This window comes from Populus trichocarpa, chromosome 2 (assembly GCF_000002775.5).
Source record: "Populus trichocarpa isolate Nisqually-1 chromosome 2, P.trichocarpa_v4.1, whole genome shotgun sequence".
Lineage (NCBI taxonomy): Eukaryota > Viridiplantae > Streptophyta > Magnoliopsida > Malpighiales > Salicaceae > Populus > Populus trichocarpa.
The window spans coordinates 19,684,994-19,704,476 of record NC_037286.2 but is presented as its reverse complement, the minus strand read 5'-3'; the positions used below and the strand labels follow the sequence as shown (position 1 = coordinate 19,704,476).

The 19,483-nt window shown below is 33.6% G+C and overlaps 1 protein-coding gene across 5 annotated transcripts; it reads left to right on the top strand.

The window, feature by feature from the left end:
• Nucleotides 1-8,725: 8,725 nt before the first annotated feature.
• Nucleotides 8,726-19,483, top strand: LOC7481453 (nodulin homeobox). Of its 5 annotated transcripts, none has more exons than XM_024595378.2 (19): nt 8,726-9,008; nt 10,073-10,152; nt 10,318-10,377; nt 10,674-10,799; nt 10,888-11,046; nt 11,654-11,737; nt 11,815-11,943; nt 12,529-12,744; nt 13,292-13,423; nt 13,543-13,638; nt 13,942-14,103; nt 14,406-14,697; nt 14,795-14,920; nt 15,004-15,073; nt 15,857-15,920; nt 16,049-16,117; nt 17,204-17,740; nt 17,872-17,906; nt 18,298-18,782. In XM_024595378.2, the coding sequence occupies exons 2-19, from the start codon at nt 10,099-10,101 to the stop codon at nt 18,449-18,451; spliced, it is 2,565 nt and encodes an 854-aa protein (XP_024451146.2). In that variant the 5' UTR covers nt 8,726-9,008; nt 10,073-10,098; the 3' UTR covers nt 18,452-18,782. The 5 variants fall into 5 exon arrangements, with proteins under 5 accessions (XP_024451146.2, XP_024451144.1, XP_024451143.1 ...); XM_024595376.2 differs by lacking the exon at nt 18,298-18,782 and adding an exon at nt 18,808-19,483 and having other exon boundaries at nt 8,729-9,008; nt 10,345-10,377; XM_024595375.2 differs by lacking the exon at nt 18,298-18,782 and adding an exon at nt 18,808-19,483 and having other exon boundaries at nt 8,729-9,008.

Sequence of the window (19,483 nt, the reverse complement as noted above, 5' to 3'; positions counted from 1 at the left end):
AACAAACACATTCTTAAAAATTATTCTTGATGTAAGACTTAATTGGTAGAGGTTGTAAGAATGAAATTTGGGTATGCAAGTGTGTGTGAATTATAAAAGTCTCTCTTTTTAATAAAATAAGAAAAAGGATTGAATGAAAATTTGAAATGAAAATTCAATGTAAGTTAAATTGTAGATGATAGTTAAGTTAAAAGAAATCAACTTAGGTTATTTCTATATGGAATGTGCATTGAATAGGAAATAACATGGTATGCTTGTGGATCCAAGAGAGGTCACAAGAGCTGTGTAGTAGCAAGGAGGTACTGCTCGAGTTTTGACAGCAGGTAGGTGTTCAACACCTTGACTTTAAGAATGTTTTAAATATTGTTTAAACCTTTATCAATTCTTGTAAAAGTGTTATGTGTAATGAGATAATTATGTTGTGAAAAGTAGGATAATGTATATTGAGAAGGACCAAGTTTGTTAGGAAATTGATACGAGTTGTGAAAATATGATATGTCCATGAATGATTGTTATGGAAAACTGATTCGTGATGTTATAGTTGGAATTGAATTAAGAAAGATTAAATATGTAAAGGAAAGTGAGGAAGATGTTGATTTATGAAGTAAAAAAAATGTATGCATACATGATGGAAAGAGATTGAGAGTTTTAAGTAGGAACTTGGAATTGGGAGAGGAATGTTACATTCAATTGTTGAAATAGGTACTCGATACCTCATAAAAATGCCTGATTAGTTTTAATTGTGTAATAGTTTGTATGTGAAATGCAAAAGCTGATATGAGTTACATAAATGGAAAGAAAGATATGTATATCGAAATGATTAATTGATATTCGTTAAGGAATACCAGATTATTAGTTTCTGAATGGGAAAGCCAAATTGATTGGCAATCAAGATGGGTTCATCGGATTAATTGGTATTCATTAAGGAATACCAGATTATTGGCTTCCAAATAAAAAGGCCAGATTGATTGGTAATGAAGATGGGTTCATTGGATTGATTGGTATTCATTAATGAATACCGGATTATTGGCTTTTGAATGGGAAAGTCATATTGATTGGCAATCAAGACGGGTTCCCCAGATTAATTGCTATTTGTTAAAGACTATTGGATTATTGGCTTCCGAATGAGAAGGCCACATTGATTGACAATCAAGATGGGTTCACCGAATTGATTAATATTTGTTAAGAAATGCCTTATTATTAGCTTTCGAATAGAAAAGTCGGACTAATTGGAAACCAAGATGGGTTCGTCAGATTGATTAGTAGTTGTTAAGAAATACTGAATTACTGAATTCTAAAGAAGAATGCCAAATTGAATTGTAATCAAGTTGGACTATTGAAGTATTTAGTATTCATGAGGGAATTCTAGATTGTTGGCTTCTATACAAAAATGTTGGGATTATTTGTTTTGTCATGAGTGTTAGAAGATTTGCTTGGGATTATATGAATAAACATAATGAGAAATTATTAAATGTTTATAAGAAATGGTTGTAATATGATCTAGACAAAATATTTAGAATTTCTTGAAGTTTTAATAAATTACTAGCTTTAAGACTTAATAAGAAATGTTGATTATATTTCAGGTACCTTACAGACTCGTCAGGAGTAGTCTTCAGTTGTTACTTTTGTTAGACTTAGATAATTATAAATTAGTGGGATGTATGATCAAACTTTTGTGTTGTAACTATAAACATCTTATTTTTCTATGTAACCAAGAGGTTTTCGGGTTAAATTAACTAGAATTATTAGCTAGCTATTATGATGATGTAAAATTACATGTTTCTTGAAATTTTGTAAAACTAAAGTCTTAGGTATATATTATTCATGTAGTAGTATTTTATGTAGAATCAATGTAATTAGTTTCATACCATATAAACATATTTAATGTTAGTTGTTGTAAAGTTCATTATTAATTATTATGATGTTTTATTATTATTATTGTTATTATGTAAACAATAAAAGTTTGAAATGTTATGGATGATTGAGAATGAATAAAGGAATGTGGAATATAATGAGATGTGATCTATGATGATTGGATCAAAATTATGGTAATGAATTTGTGTGGATTTGAGAATAAGGAGTGTATTTGATTTTGATTAAATTAATGTCGACACTTGGGATATCCAAGATACAAAGGAGACCCTGTTGAATTTTTAGCAAAGTTTTTAGAAAAAGATTCCTAACTTTCTTGAGTTCAAGACTTAAAGAAACTAGTTTACATGTAGAAATTATAGGGTGTTACATTCATGGCCATATACACCATCTCCTCCAATGATGAACTCTATAATATGAGTTATATTATGAATCTAACCATAGTAGCCTCTCTATCCTCCTCAATATTGGCTCAAATCATAACAAGTTTCATCTCCTTAAAGTACTTACCAACACTTTTTATACCCTAACTCAAACTCTACAACCTTTGATACAATTCTCTATAATAGTGGCTAGAAACAAATCTCCTCCTCACAAGGGATTTCATCTTATCCCAAGTATCAAATTTCCTCTTATAATTCATCTTGTGGTTTGTCACTAACTGATCCCACCTCACAATGACATAGTCAGTAAAAGCAATCATAACAAGCTTGATTTTCTTGGGCTCCTAATAATTATGACATTACAAAATTCACTCCAACTTCTTCTACCATTCAAAATAAACTTCCAGATCATTCTTCTCCTGAAAAGCTAGTATTTTCAGCTTAATTATATCCAAATCTCCACCTAACTCAGCATTATGGTCTTGGTACCTATAATTATCCTTCTGACCAAGATTATCACCATATGTTTCCCCCATCAACTAACAATTCCACTACTATCCAAAATGTTTCTCATGTCCTACGGACACATCTTCAAAATCAACATCATTCATATACGTATTATCAGCCACAAACTCATCCATATTATTGTTAACTCACCTAACAGCCCTCGTAACATTAAATTTTCTTCGTTCAGACCTAATTTGAACCCTACCATGATCATTAACATGTTGCTTCTCTAACCTATCTCCAAATTCTTTGGACATTTGATTCATCTGTTGATTTATAATGCGTAATTGAGTTACATTGTAATTGTCTCCTTTTTATGGTGCCATGTTGTTGCTTGCCTCCAACATCTTTGAATATAAAAATTGATTAGTTGACAAGAAATATATATTACTCACCCACTCCCTCATGTATTTACGCTCCTCTTGTGTTTCACTCAAAAATAGGATTTTTCACTCAAATATGCTCGCTACGCTTTTTTCCTCCTGTCTCACCTTTATTTGACTCTTGCGGAACTGAAATTAACACCAAATATAACATCTTTAATAGTGTATCTAAATGTGTGTATATGACTCAAGAAGCAAGAGAAATATGAAAACAAGCAAAGATGAAACTACAATTACAATTTCGCAAGTAACAAACGAATTTGTATGAAAAATGGATGTTTTTTAAGATGAGAAAGAAAAAAGATGCAAAGGTTATATATAAAAAAATTAAATGACACCTAAATATATCAATTATGATGTTATTATACTGTCATAATTGAAAAATAACAGTAATAAAACAAGTTTGAATTACTGACATGAATTAGACTCGTTACAACAAGTCTCAATATTGAATTTAGTTCCTATAGCAAACGAACTCCAAATAACCTCAAATTTTATATAGGTGGCTATTAAAACCTTAAAACCTAGTATATAAAATTTTAGAATTTTGTGAACTTATCTGACCTGAAATTCTCTTCTGATACAAATCTGACCTATTACAACTTTTAATCCTGACCTTGGTTACTATAGACAATAATCACCAAATGAGCTTAAATTTTATATAGGGTTCTAATAGGAATACTAGATCTAGTATATAAAATTTGAAAATTTTATGAATTGTTTTGGTCCAAATTCTCCCTTGTTTATGTATTGTGGCGGATTAAAAAAAATAGACTTTTGGATGTTTTTCTTTGTCTTTATGCTACTGATATATTCTGAGATAGCAACAAACTAAAATAACAGCTTTTTTTAGGAACCCTAGACACAAACTACTAAGCTATAGACATGAAATAATCGAAAACCAAATCCAAGATGACTAAAGCTAAGGAAACCGAAACTAACAAGAAGAAAATAAAGGATATAACCTGATTTTTTAAGTCTAACTCTGTTACCAACTAATGTAAACCTCTTTATCACGTGGTCAACCAACCGCTAATGAAGTAAATAACAACCTAAAAAACTGAAAATCAGATTTGATAAAACCTTGACCCAAAGGTAACCATGTACCTAAGAACTAAATGTATTGAAAAAAGACTTGAACCTAGAGATAACCTTGTATCTAAAAACCCTAAGTATGTGAATGACACCACGAAGTCAGTTAATTTTTGATAAGTTAGTGTATTATCATTGTCTTTGTAAAGAAAGATTGTTTTGCCATAAATAAACAAAAGAGAAAACTCAAGTTTATTCTTCAAATTGCTGCTAAAATTTACAGCTAAAAAACATAATGTAGTCTCCTCTAATTAACCCTAATGGATCCTTTTTGGATTGCAAGCTAATGAGCTTAAACTAGTAATTAACTAATATAAGTTCAATAATAAAATAAACCCCTAAACAATGTCTAATGAGCTAGAACAAACCTAAATTAAAAATAATTATTCAAAAATAAATAAAAATAGAAAAATAAAAACAAAGTCTTCATGCCAAAATTCCTTCATGTAGCTTGAATCTTTAATTTTCACATATTTTTGGCAAATTTTCAGTCCTAACTCCATACACATCGTTCTCTCTTGTCTGAATTACTAGGCCTACCATATATGGCTGGAAAGATTAAGATGTCTAGTTTCCAGTCCAACTTGAATCACATCATAATTCTACTTGTAACTCTAGATATGTCCCAAACAATATACAAAAGTCTAGTCTGGTAGATTTAATAAGATTTGTTTAGTTTCTTTGACTCTCTAAAATAGTATGTTTCCGAACTCTATTTGACCTGAAATTTTACCAAAATATAGTTATACGTGTCTAGTATCTCCTTGTACAATTTCAGCTCGTTTCATTGTATTATTTGAGAGATATGTCTGATCCTGCAAAACTAGTCAGCATATATTTTAAGGTCAAATTCAGACATGACTTGGTTCATATCAATAGTTATGGTGTTTTTCTTTAGATGTCTCATTTATGATTCTTTGTAATTGTTAGGCAGGGGTTTCATTCCAATTGCTTTGGTATCTTAATTCAAGCAATCATTGTATCAAGCTTTTATCAACCAAATCTAATTTTAGCTTTCTTAGGTTTGTTTTTTCTTACATGTGGGTTCTAGGTTTCTTATCAACTCATCTCATCTCTTCATAACCTTCATCTAAAACCAATCACAACAGCCTTCACTATCTAAATTCAGTACCATCTTCACCAGCTGCTCCTTCATCTTCCTTCTTCATATGTTGTTAGCCAAGCCAACAACAATAGCAACCACATTTATTACTCTCATCTATATCCTTTTTTGCAGCTCAATAAACCAAACCAATCCCCTACCATAACAGTTTTTCCACACCGTCGCTCCTACCACTTGACAACATATACTTGCAATTATCACGACCATCATGACCTCTATCCTAGTCATGAAATTTAGCCTATAATCAACCCCAAAACAATACTTGATCTACCATAAAAGAACTAGACTTGAAACCCCAACCTCTGTTTCTCCATTTGATTTTTTCCATAACTTTCAAATGTCTCCAAATCCAGCTAAACATCAAGTATGACCCAAATTTCAACCATAAATTATTTGTTTTGTTTGATTTTTTGTACTTTAAAAAAAATGCATGACTCATATATGCTAGTACATTGCCCATATATGACCACCACGCACTGCCACTGTTCCTCTTCAATCAAGCAGCTTCAGTCCATTTCTAACTAACTTCGCTGACTCGCAAAGGTCTACCTTAAACCCTAACATGTTAGCTCATTTGCTTTGGAAACTTTGTAATATATTTATTGGTTTTTTATTTATTATGTGGACATGTATGTGCTTGCACATGGTTTATTTCTCTAGATGTATGACTTGATGTATGAATTTATATTAGTTATGAATTAATGGTTATTTGTGTCTATAAAGTTAAACCGGATAAATGAACTACCTATGGTCGTTGTTCAAGAATCTTAATGTATGGACAATAAAAATGATTGATGCATGATTTGATTTTTCTACATTCAAGATTATTTTAAAAAATATCATATCTTTTTCTTTCTTTTGTTTTTCCATCATTTTTATCACTTAATAATTATTTGTATTGTTCGTAAAGTCAACCTGAGATAAATGAATCATTTGATCATTGTTCAAGGATGTGTACAAGCAAATAATAGGAACTATATACGACTCCTCAATATTTGTTTTTTTTAAATAACAAAAATTCAAAAAAGATAATTTATTTGACTGGCGTGAATCTATTTTTGTGTGTCCATATATTGTTGTTTAATAGGATTGATTGACATGATCTCATATATGCTCATTGAGAGTTAGTGTTGGCTTTAAAGCCCATTTTATACATAATTAAGTTGAATGAGGTCAAAGCCTAATTTATTATTACAAGCCTTTCAAGTACAACACTTGTAATTTAAAAGTAAGGATTAGACCTTAATGCTAGGCCTGGATCCCAAATCATTATCTTAGATCCTAATATGCCTTTACCTTACAAACAAATGCAAGCATTAGTTTAGATAAAAAATTGTATGTGAGCACAATAGGTATATTTATATCATTAAAAACAAAGTCAAAGAAGCTTCCATTTGGTAGGATGTTTTAGAGTGTTTTTCATCTTTCTTTTAACATAATCAACCTCTTGTCCAAGATCTTTAAAAGACCATTTATGATTTGTAGTTACCATAAAACTAGATGATGATTTTTTTAATGCATTATACATAGAGATCATTGAGATGTTCCTGCTACAGAACTAATAAATTTGCTTTCTTACATGTTAATATGTGATATGGAGGAATTAAAACCTTGCCATAAAAATATAGAATTTAAATAGTTATTAAACATAAACATAAGATAACACTCTTTTTAGATTTAGATTGGTGATAACAATGGATGCTTTGTTTGAAATTTCTACATGCAAAAAATAAAGAAAGAAACAGAGAAATATATAAACATTTCATGACTAGCTTTGTGATTAACTTTACAGAAGCAATAACCATTTTCTCACCTTAACCTCACTTGTTTATAAAAAACACACACACATATACTTATCGTTGTTTTCAGGAAGATATTCACCTCCTATGTAAAAAGTGTCAAATATTAACTTAGGCCTCAAATCATTTACTAATATTAGACATTTTATCATTAAACACCTTGAAAACAGAAACTTTTACAATGATAAACTAGAACTAATATTTATTTTAGAAAGTAAGAGTAAAGTTGTGCATATCATATGTCATATGAATAGAGACGATTGATAACTATCCATAAAGTTGGCTAAAACAATAAGGCTTGCTGTAACAATGTCAAATGTGCACGAGGTGCACACTTCGGTATGCTGTCCAAAACAGTGCCTAAGGGTGCTGACAGTCATGCCAACAGTGGGATAAATTGGTAGCGCATATTTGTGCAGCTGTAGGTTCATTAGGGAAAATCAGCAGCGTAGATTGTTCGACGAACAGGGGCTAGATGCTGGATTGTCTAGGCCAGATAGGAAAATTCGTCAGAGGGATAGGATGACGAGAACAGGGGTTGTCGCTGCACGCATATGCAAATTCGGCAGCGCAGACATGTGGCAGCCTGCACGCATATGTGAATTCGGCAGCGCAAACATGTGGCAGCCTGCACGCATATACGAATTTGGTAGCGTACAATAGCTTGTGTAAGTCATGGGTTCGACTTGGCACGATTTAAAATTTGGACGAAAGACTGTCCAAGGCATGCGAGAGACCTAATAATTGACGCAACACAAACTGGCAGTTGGGGCTGCCAGGTGGGCATGCAAAACGTGGGTTAGTGGCAGTTATAGACATCCAAGATCATGAGATTATGGGGGCAGAACGTGGGGGCAGAACATGTGTTACTCTACAAGCTGCTGGATCATGGGATCATGGGGAGTAACTGTCCACTACTTGCTGGAAAATAGGTCACTAAGATCATGGAGAACATGGGGGAGAGTGCTCCACTATGTCCTGAAAAATAGGGATCATTGGTGTGCCTTGTAGCTTACATATTTGTATATAAATAGGTTGCAAAGCCTTGTATGTGTAGCATGCGATTTCTATGCACAACACACACACTCTTATTGTGTAATCCTTTGTTGACGAGATAAATAAAGGTTGAGAGTTCTTCTTGTATTCTCAGTGTGCTAGGTGCTGTGTATCGTCACTTGTGTATTTCGCTTGTCTACGTAACGTTAGAGAGTGTGAGAAACCTCTTGGTGAGGGAAACACTTAGTTGTTAGGCAAATACAAGTAAAATTAGTGAGGGAAAGACTGAGTCTAGTGGGGACTAGATTGCTGCACATATCTATTTGTGGAGCAAAAAATTTATCCCGTGACACTCGCCATTGTGTCTAATGCAGATTCACTCGGTATGTTTCCTGCATCACTCTGGAGAAAAGCCAATCGACTGTTAAAAAGACAAGAGTCAACTCAGTCAAAGGACTGAGTTATAACTTTTAGAAACATACAGGACTAGGTTATATGCGAGTTAAAAGCTGAGTAACTAGACAACAAATTTACTTGGTTCTATTTTTAGCCAAACAAACAAACATTAAAAAAAAAAAAAAAAGAGAGTCCCTTTCTCATAGCAAGCAATCCGATGGTCTCTTTCCACCCCACCAACGAGAAAAAGAAAAGGAAGGCTATGGTTTTTATTAGCAACGTGTGTAGCCTGTAGTCTTCCTTCGATCCTCCTATAAACACACAGCACAGACTCTCACATATTTTCATACTTGGACGTTTCTATCAACCCTCCCAACCCAAACCAAGAAACCCCATCATGAATTAATTTATTTTTTGGGTTCCTTTTGGCGCTTAGCTCGTTGATACGGCTCAAAAGGTTAGCTCTTTAATTCACTCTTGTTGTTTGAATTTTATATTTTGTTCACATTATTTTCCTTTCCTTTTTATCCCCTGTAACCTATTTGTTTCCATAGCATTTTAGGGTTTTCAATGTTCACTTCACTTTGAGATTGAAATCTAGGGTTTTTATTTTCCTATTTCTTATTGAAGCATGTTCAACTCTCGTAATAATAAGTTCATGCCTTTAAAATCTTTACATTTTTGAATTCGAAGATACCATTTGGAAGAGCTAATTGATATTACTTTTCCTTGATCATCATATAGTTACTTAACAGTCACAAATGACACTTAATTGAGTTCCAGGGAGTGATTAGGCACATCATGGTTTCTAGGTCTTGCATCTTCATCTAAAACAAACGAACTCCATTCCCATTTGACTGGATATTTCCTCTTGTAGTTCTGGATTTACATTTTCAGGCATGCGGTGGTTGTGGAGTTGCTTGCATGTATTCTTTGAGTATCTTCCATGGTTGGTTTGATAGGGCTCCACCTCAATATCTGATTGATTGTAAAGGAGATAGAAAAGGGATTTAAGTTTTAGACCGATTCAAAGTATCTGCTTTTATGAGGTTGACCTCAAATAGAGAGAGTTATCCTTCCCTTTTAGATTAGACACTAAATACATTTAGATCTGTCAGTGATTAGGGATTCCTACAAGTTGATATTGCCATTGCAAAAAAGTTCAGGAGTTAGGCTTTCCTAAGCTCTATAAATAGGACTGTATGGTTTTTCATTACAATTATAGTATGAGAATTACTTGAGAAGAGGTGCATGTTGTGATCGTTACTTGAAAATACTATAATTTTAGCTCCTCCTTCTTTATGAAGTAATAAGATAAGGTTTGCAATGCATTAAGTAGAATTATTTAGTAGTTTGTGATCGCTTAAAATGTTTTTTTATGAAGAAAATGGTACCCTTTTCTTTTTTAAGGTGATTAAGTACTTTTTTTGAGTCAGAATTTTTCTTAAATTCATTTACAACTATCACATTTATGGAATATCAAGTGCAAGTTCACAACTTTGCAATATTTTCTCTATCCAGGGTACTTCTTACTTTTTGAAGCAGAAATGCTATCTGCTACCAAAAATGTGGGAATTATAGTCTATGTTGGAAACTGTGGGGTATTTTCTCTATAAGCTCTTTTTTCCTTATCATTGAAGAATTGGCGTGTACTTGTTTCATTTGTCTGCCCTTGCCCTCTAGCCTTGAGCGCATTATATTATTGCCAGCATCCATGCTCTGTCTTTTGTTCTGGTCGCAGTAGTTCATTATTTTTTTCTTGTCAGCTTTCTTGTCCTGGCTCTTGCATGCAGGTTGCTGAGGAAGAACCATCTATGGCTGAACAAGTAAGCATTGTTAACTCAGCTAAAATGTTTTTTTGTTATTTTTATTTGTTTTGGTTGGATAATGGAAAAAATCATCTCTGCTTCATTGTATCTGATCAGCTCACTTGGTTCATCATTTCATTTTTCAATCATCCAACTCTTCTGTTTCTTTTTATTTTCTTGAACTTCTGCTTAATCTAACAAAAACTTTTATCAATTCCATTGTTTAATTATTCAACTGTGTTTCATGTTCAGTTTTACTTCTCTTCAGCCACTCCCTCTTTCTAACAGGGCTAAGCGTCTACTTATATGAACAGGTCATTGATTTAATTTCAGCAGTGAAAGAGTTACATGGTCTTAGCTGTCAGGAGCTTAACAAATTGTTAAGGGACTCTGAAAATTTTACAATTCACTTTCATTCTGAAAAAGGATCTACAATAAAGGTCAGGAAACAAACTCATCATCATCACACTTACGCTTTCTTATTTTACCACCGTCTTGCATCTTAAATCACTTTTTTTTTTTTATCAGATTGATGTGGAAAAACTGGCAGGCTTTCTTCCTTTACACCTTATTGCAGTACTTATGTCATCTGATAGAGATGAATCACTGTTGAGATATTTGTTGTGTGGTATTCGGCTTTTGCATTCCTTATGTGATCTAGCACCTCGGAACAGTAAACTTGAGCAGGTTGCTTTTACCAATCATTGCCTAGTCTTTATTATTATTATTATTATTATCTCTTTTTTATGTAGCATCAGTTTTGGTGTCTGTTTTGCTTAGCAATTGAACTGATACATTTCTTGAAAATCTGGGGATGTGTATTTAAAGTCAGGCTCCAATGTGTTTATGAACCCTGGCAAATTATAGGAATGGTCACTATTTTAATTTTAGCTGAAAACACGTACCCCCATCTTCCTAGTACTTTAGGTTCTTGAATCCGTGGTTTGGATATTGTAGTCTTTCTGTGCAGCTGTCTTGTTTTTTCTTTGAATTTTTTTAATCAAATTTTTTCTTTGTGGTGTTGAAGCTATTCCAAGTCCTTGCACTTGGAAGTTGTTTTGAGGTAGTTATGACATTGGGTTCTTAATTATCAGTATCTGAAATTATTTTTTTAAGGGGCTTATATTTGGATGTTACCCATTGTTCTTCTGTAAACGATCAATCTTTTTGTTTATTCTTGGAAACTGTGATGTGTTCTTTTCACCTTCAGATATTTATGTTCTTAAAAATTTGGAAATGATATATTGAAGCAAAACACATTCTCTCCTGATGCTCTTTTGTGTTATATATACAGGTTTTGCTCGATGATGTTAAAGTATCAGAGCAGCTGCTGGATCTGGTGTTTTATTTACTAATTGTTCTTAGTGGTTATAGACAGGTATTCCTTAGTATTTAACTCTTGAGGGGTTACTTCCCAAACTCTTAACGTTTACCAGGGTTATTTTTGTTATGTAGGAAAACTGTATTTCATGTTCTCTGTTACTTGTGCATTCAGCACTGGTAGCATCCAGTCTACATTTATTGTCAGGATGTATATCTTTGCAATGGCAAGATCTTGTTCAAGTATTGCTTGCTCACCCCAAGGTACAATCTTCCCACATGATTTTGGATATTTAAGAGAAATGGGTTTACTATATTCATGGGATCATTGCAAAGCTTTTCATTTCTTTCTTTTTTTTAGAACATATTTATTGGCTGAGCTTTGCTATTTTTAACTATCAACAGCATGGTCTTTAATTTTTTCAGTAGATTTTTCTTATTTCTAAATTTTGCATAATCAATTCAAATATGGATGTCTGTCAGTAGCTGATTTGTTCATTAATAATTGACATGGAATCAGCATATCAGTTACATGTGGGTTCAAGGCTATGGTTTGATAGGGAATTTTCCCTCCTGTTGACCCAGATAACCTTATTTTATTAATTTAGGCTATGAGATGTTAGATAAACTGAACTAAAACCCAGATTCGATTCAAAATTTCCTTTTCTTTTTAACTAACACCTACACAGCACCACTGCTACTCCCACACTCTCACCACTAAATTTTGATTGATCTATAAACTCCAGTTTCATTAACAATTTCTGATCATATTATCATTTTATTTTGAGCTTTTAAGCTCTGAAGGCAGAGACATTTATGGACTTTCTGATCATGCATTTTCTCTTATAGGTTGACATATTTATGGATGCAGCTTTTGGAGCTGTTCATGTAGCCATTAGATTTCTTCAGGTCAAGCTGTCAGATCAATATACTGGTCTTCATGCGAAAAGTCCAACAGCTGAACAAATAGTTAACTATATCTGCCAACAATGTGAGGCTTCTTTACAGATTCTTCAGTCATTGTGCCAGCAAAAGGTGTTTCGCGAGCGCCTTCTTAGGAACAAGGTTTCTAAAATAGAACCATCTTATTCTATATGTTTGGTTTTAAGCTGTATGTCAAGAGATGCCAGCTTCGATGTTTTTCTCTGTGTTTGACATAAGATGGAGAAATTCTTCTTGCTGGACCAAATCGGAAGTAGAAGCATCTAGTTAATGTGATTGTATGTGGTGAAAAAGCAGGAAAGTCAGTTGGAGAAACATGGAGTTTTTCAGTGCTAGCATTTTGATCTAGCAGTAAAACAAAATGTTGAAACAATTGTGAAATATTGCAGGAGGCTATTATAATTTATAACTTTTATTTGCATCGATAATCTTGACAATGGTATCCATACTAGTTATAAGTCTCCTTTTAAATTTTACATGGACATCTCATGTTTAATAATCCTTATAATTTATAACTTTTATTTGCATCAATGATCTTGATGATGGTATCCATGCTAGTTATAAGTCTCCTTTTTATATTTTACATGGACATATCATGTTTAATAATCCTTTTTGTTATTTATCATTTTTCATTATTTTGGTAAAATATCTGTGTATAATACCATTTCAGGAACTTTGTGGAAGGGGAGGTGTTCTTTTTCTGGCGCGGGCCATCTTGAATTTAAACGTTACACCTCCTTTTGTAGATTCTTTCACTGTTGTAGCTGCAATATCTAGACTGAAGGCTAAAGTATTATCGATTGTAAGTTTTAATGTAGTGGCAAGGCTTAGGCTGCGTCATTATCTTGTATAACTTCTTATTTCCTTGCTCGTCTAAATATCCCTGATTTTTTATTCTGTTGACCATGTGTTTTTATGCAGCTATTGCATTTGTGTGAAGCAGAAAGCATCTCTTACCTTGATGAGGTAGCGAGTTCTCCAGGGAGTCTTGATTTGGCAAAGTCTGTAGTATTAGAGGTTAGTTTAATAAATGTGCTAGCACATTAGTGGGCTTTGATACGGAGAGGCAGAGTGATGCAACCCACAATTTTTATTTGTTTTACCTGGCACATCTGCTAAACCAAAAGTGTTTTGCAAAGTTGACAATCTCCTTCCACTCACAGTAATCGTGAACATAGATCTATTTTGTGGCAGAGATATTGGCCAGTTTCATTTATTGGTGATCCGCAAACCAAACTTGTCTCAACCCACTGTTTCCTATTTCTTTATTCCATTTGAAGCCTCGTTTTTAATGCTTGCTATTAATACTTTTTGATGTAGATTCTTGAATTACTGAAGGCTGCACTTAGCAAAGATCCCAATCATCTTAGTCCATGTTCAGACAGAACTTTTCCCATGGGGCTTTTGCGACTCAATGCTATGCGTCTGGCTGATATCTTCTCAGATGATTCAAATTTCAGATCTTTTATCACAACTTGCTTTGTAAGTTAATCATTTGGATTCTCAGGCATGATTCTCACTTAGTTTCACCATGCTACTTCTGCTGAATTGTTTTAAGTGACTTTCTCTGATATCTTCTCTGAAAAACATTAAAGTTTAGACACATACTACATAATGTACAAAAAAATTCATTGTTCTCTGTTGTTAAAAATTGCAAAGCCACTGAAAATGCATGTAATTTTTAAATGTTGTGTATTTCCAACTCATTATGCTTCAAAGCATCCATCATGGAGAGAGATTCATGACTTTCCTTTTTTATTTTCAAATATCAATATGCTCTACAGACCAAAGTTATGACCGCTATTTTTTCGCTCCCCCATGGAGATTTTTTATCAATCTGGTGTTCGTCTGAATTTCCACCAAGAGAAGAAGATGCTACTCTGGAGTATGACACATTTGCAGCAGCTGGGTGGTTTTTAGACACATTTGCAGCAGCGAACCTGTCAAATGCAATAAATTTAGAAATTACTTTAATTCCCAGTAACATGCCTCAAGCTATGTATGCGCATCAGAGAACTTCATTATTTGTGAAACTAATTGCCAACCTACACTGTTTTGTTCCAAACATTTGTGAAGGTGAATTCTCTCTCACAATCTTCCAAAATATTCATCATGATTGATCTGGTGGCTGCTGTATAGATTAAGTAATTCAAAATTTTGTTCTCGTCCACAGAACAGGAAAGAAACTTGTTCCTTCACAAGTTTTTGGAGTGCATGAGGATGGACCCATCTAAATCACTGCCTGGGTTTTCTTTTACTTCTGGTGCTCAAAGAGCTGTAACAGTTTGCAGGAACCTTCGTAAGTATCAGTCTCGTGATTTTCTCAATAGACATGATGCATAAAAGTTGGTGGGGTTTTCCATGAGTAACTTGCATGTGTAGGTTCATTGCTAAGTCATGCAGAGTCTTTAATTCCAAACTTTTTGAATGAGGAGGATGTACAGCTCTTAAGGTGAGTTAAACATCAACCATGCTACTTTCTTCCTATAATTTTCATTTTTGGCTGTTTTACTACAAGTGTTATTGTTCTTTTCTTTCCTTTTCTTTTTGTTTTTTTTAGCTTAATTTTAAAGAATAGAATCATCCTCGAATGGTAAAAGCTAACTTTGAGAAGGAAAAAAGGAGAGAGAAGATTGATTTTTTTGTTTAGACTATTCATTAAATGGGCTTTTTCACTAACATATAGCTTGGGAGACTTTGCTGAACGAATTCATATTATTGATCTTAGAATTCAAAATATTGCACACAAATTAAAATGGGCTTTGTCAAAAATTTGAAGAGGCTGGCAAGCATTGTCAGAAACATTACTTTAAATGAGATGGTCCAATTCCCAACTCTTTATTTCCATTATTTCCACTTACATGCCTCTATAAAAGTCAGCAAAAGTTGAGTAAAGCAGTGAAACATAGCTTATATGGTGTACCTTTTTCAGCAATCTACACCCATAATATTCTGCATAATAGCAGTGTATCGATTCCTTGTATGCTTCTGGATTCTTTGAGTGGTTGTCAATCTCTGCCTGACAACATGAAATTAAATTCAGCACCATAAGCTGCATTTGGAAGGGAAAGTACTCAGAGTCTAAGTAAATTCCAGAATAAGCTTCTATTCTGTGTTGTACTCAGGGTGCGGGTGCAACTAATTGAGTCTAAAGCATCTTTTCAATCTTTCAGCAACTATTGTCTATTTGTTGGTTGTAAAATAGCTTATTTTTTTCATTTATATTTTATTGCAGAGTGTTCTTTAACCAGTTACAATCATTGATTAATCCTGCTGATTTTGAAGAAAACCAAGTTCAAGTAAGGTTTTGCCCTTCAATGATTAATAATCTTTTCTTTTTCTCTATCCACTCCAACTTCAGCAACTTCCTGTTTCTTCTCCTCGTCAAATTAAATGTGCTAACATTCTGCTACTGAAAATATTTTAGGAAATCAAATCAGAGAGGTCAATATCTTTGGATAAGTTCTCCAGACTCAGTATTGATGAGCATCTTCAGGTGAATACTGGAATTTCAATCTTTTTATTTTTTAATACAAGGAAGTTCATTTATTTGTCACAATTATCTATTACAATAGTATGATGATGTACCATTTGACATTAAAGCTCAATTTTGATTTGATGTGTGATTCTATTGGTGACTGGTCATCAAGGTGACAAACATGGGCAGAGCCAGGAAAACAATAATGGGGTCAATTGACCCCCCTGGAATTAATGAAAAATGAAAATATAGGTATTATAATACTTGCCTTCTTTATTGTTTAAATTGAACCCAATATATTAACTAAACAGAAAAGATTAATACATGTAAGCAGATTCAATTTTGTATTTTAATTTAAGAAGTTCTGAGATTATCAGATTTAAGCTTTGTGATTTACATGCAAGTAGCTAAAAAAATGAAATGCTATTAAAGCAAACATGCAGTCTGTTCAGCATACGCTTAAAGAGGAAGTATTGCTCAGTATTCATTTGTATGATTTTTCACTAATGATCTCTTTATATTACAATTGATGTGACTCAACTTATCTCAGCTACTCATGTTGTCTCTCATTTTGATATATTCTCTATTACACATTGCACTTATCGCTTATCTTCCCTTTAGCTTTTATGTTGATTCTTTTACTCTTGCTCTTGAGTTCTCCATGCTTTTCATGATAATCTGATCAAACTTATTTACTATTATTACACATTTCATAGAAGAGTACAATGTTTACATTAACAATCATATTTGTTTAATTTTTTAGATATATTGAGAGTTTACGGAGATTGTGTATCAAAATATATTTTGATGTGGCGTAAGTTATAAATTAACTCCACTAAAAGAATTTTCTTGCTTTGCTATTGGTGACAGACAGATTGCTTGACAGAAGTCCAAATTAAAGTTTAGAACCGAGTAATAACTTTTTTTTAGTGGAGTATTATCATATAATTATTGAAACTTTAGAAGTTATAGAATATTTTATTGAGGGTCAAACTCTTAAGATTATGTATCGTAATGGTTCTGATCAAGGATTTCAAGTCTTCTTGATGTTGCCTTTCTCTACAAATCCTACATTTTCTCACAGAAAAATTTGATTCCTGGTAGGAAGCTCAAAGCACTAGGGCATCCTCATCACCTATGGCGAGGAAGGAACCTTCAAGTCTTAACAACAGGACAGATATTCAAAAGGAGGAAATGTCAGAGAATTCAGCTATTCAAGAAGAGGAGAAGCACAATTTCAGAAATGAGCATATGAATCAAGCTAATGTGATGAGGGGAGACAAAGCTAAATCTGGTGCATGCGCTTCTGATGTTTTAAGAGAGATGGATAGAGATTCTCATAATGTTGAGACAAGTGGTTCAGATACAAGTTCAACTAGAGGAAAGACTTTTGTAGGTCAAGTGGTGAATGGTGACTTACTGAAATCAAGTGCACATATAAAAGGAAGTGGCTGCCAGGGAGTTCGAAATGGTGAAAAAGCTGAAAGTCTTCATTTTGAAGAAAAGCAGCCAAGAAAAAGGAAGCGAACTATTATGAATGACTATCAAATCGCACTTATGGAGAAAGCCCTGCTAGATGAACCTGAGATGCAGCGAAATGCAGCAGCGTTACAGTCATGGGCTGATAAATTAAGTCTCAATGTATGTAAAAATGCACCTTTAAATTATTTATTATGTCAGTTAATTTTATTTGTGTCCCCAGGATCACCTGTGCTTATTATTTATTTATTTATTTATTTATTTTGCTTAATAAGTTTAATTGTGTTTTCCAGGGATCAGAAGTTACATCTTCACAGCTGAAAAATTGGTAAGAAGCTTCACCTTCTCTGATAGTTTGCATTCCTTGGTTTAAAAACACTTTTGCCCCTCTCCTTGAGGTTATACTCTCTTCATAATTAATAGTGTAGGAAAAGATTAAAAGTTTATATTCTCAAGGTCTTGTTCAAGTTGGGGCTTTTGAATTTTCTTGTTCTACCACTTCTTGGCAGTGAAACGTGGCATTACTGGAATTATTTGTGGGTCAACTGCACTTGTAAATAGATGCCTAATATAGCCGTTGCCCAGAAAAGAATTTTATTTGAACTCTTATGTTACCCTTCTTTTAGTTGTTAATGTTATAAAAGAGGAGATAATTGCACAATTCGGTTATTACTGAAATGTCTCTTCATTCAGTTTTTAAAAGTTGATTCTCCATGTAGTTACTTTGCAGAGTTTCTTGTGGAAAGCTTCTTATACAGGACAGGAATAAATCACAGGTGCCCAAGGACTCTTGGTACAAGGGCGTTTTATTTCTTACATATTAGATTAGAAGATTTATTGGATGCAAACTCTGAAAAGATTGAGGTGTATTAAATGCTAATTCTAGGACTCTTTGCATAATCTTCCAGTACTGCTACCCATGCAATTATCATTTGAGTTGTCTATTGGCATTCTAGGTAACAAACCATTTTTTTGTTCCAGGGAAATTATTTCGAAATTCCAGTTCTATATTTGTACGCATCTATGAATTTTTTCCATTCGCACATTATACTAATTTGATTTTTCAATCAGCATGTCGTTATTCATGCCACTGAATTTCTTAGATAGATCAGTGCCTGGTTGGCAGGCTGAAACTGGAAAAGTTTTTTTTACCGTACTACAGAAGTTTAATTAGATAGGTCAGTGCTTTGTTATGCTTTTAATGAGTGCCTATTTTTTTGCTATCACAGGCTCAACAATCGTAAAGCAAGGTTAGCTCGTGCAGGTAAGGATGTTCGTGCACCAATGGAAGTTGATATTACATTTCCAGAAAATCAAGTTGGACAAGCATTGCAGCACGAGTCACCTGAGAGCCCAGGTGAAGATAACATCACATCAAGTGTAAGAGGCCTTCAAAACACATCAGAAATTGGTGTGTATGAAGATCCCGAGGCTGGTATAGGATTGTCAGACTTTGTTGACATTGGTGCTTCATAATTTGTCCAGTGCAAGCCAGGGCAGTTTGCTTGTAGACGGCCCAGTAGAAGAGATTGGTAAGGGAGAGTATATCAGGTGTAAGGCAATTGGTGTGGAAGGATGTTGGACGAATCAGCGGTGTATGCTGTGGATGTTACAGAGCTCAAGACTGAGAGATGGGTGAGGCTTCCATACCCATCTGAAGCCACAGGCATGTCATTTGATGAAGCTGCACAGAAGATTGGGGGTGATGAGAGTGTTGAATATACGTCACGACCTCAATGATACAATTCCAGTGCTAGGTTTCTTTGTTAGAATGTAGAGCTAGCTAGTAGTTGTTTACCAGCAGTATCGTTCTTTTTTATTCAAGTTCCAAACCATGAGCAGGTTCAGAAGGTTAGCTCTTTCATTTTAAATAGAAGGTTAAATCACATGAAAAATATTGCACAA

Excerpts from the sequence above, each read along its gene's own strand:
- LOC7481453 (XM_024595375.2), top strand. The coding sequence starts at position 10,099 with ATGCTATCTGCTACCAAAAATGTGGGAATTATAGTCTATGTTGGAAAC. Across the intron at positions 10,800-10,887 it reads AAAAAGGATCTACAATAAAG|ATTGATGTGGAAAAACTGGC; the intron begins GTCAGGAAACAA and ends TTTTTTTATCAG. Across the intron at positions 16,118-17,203 it reads GTATTGATGAGCATCTTCAG|GAAGCTCAAAGCACTAGGGC; the intron begins GTGAATACTGGA and ends GATTCCTGGTAG.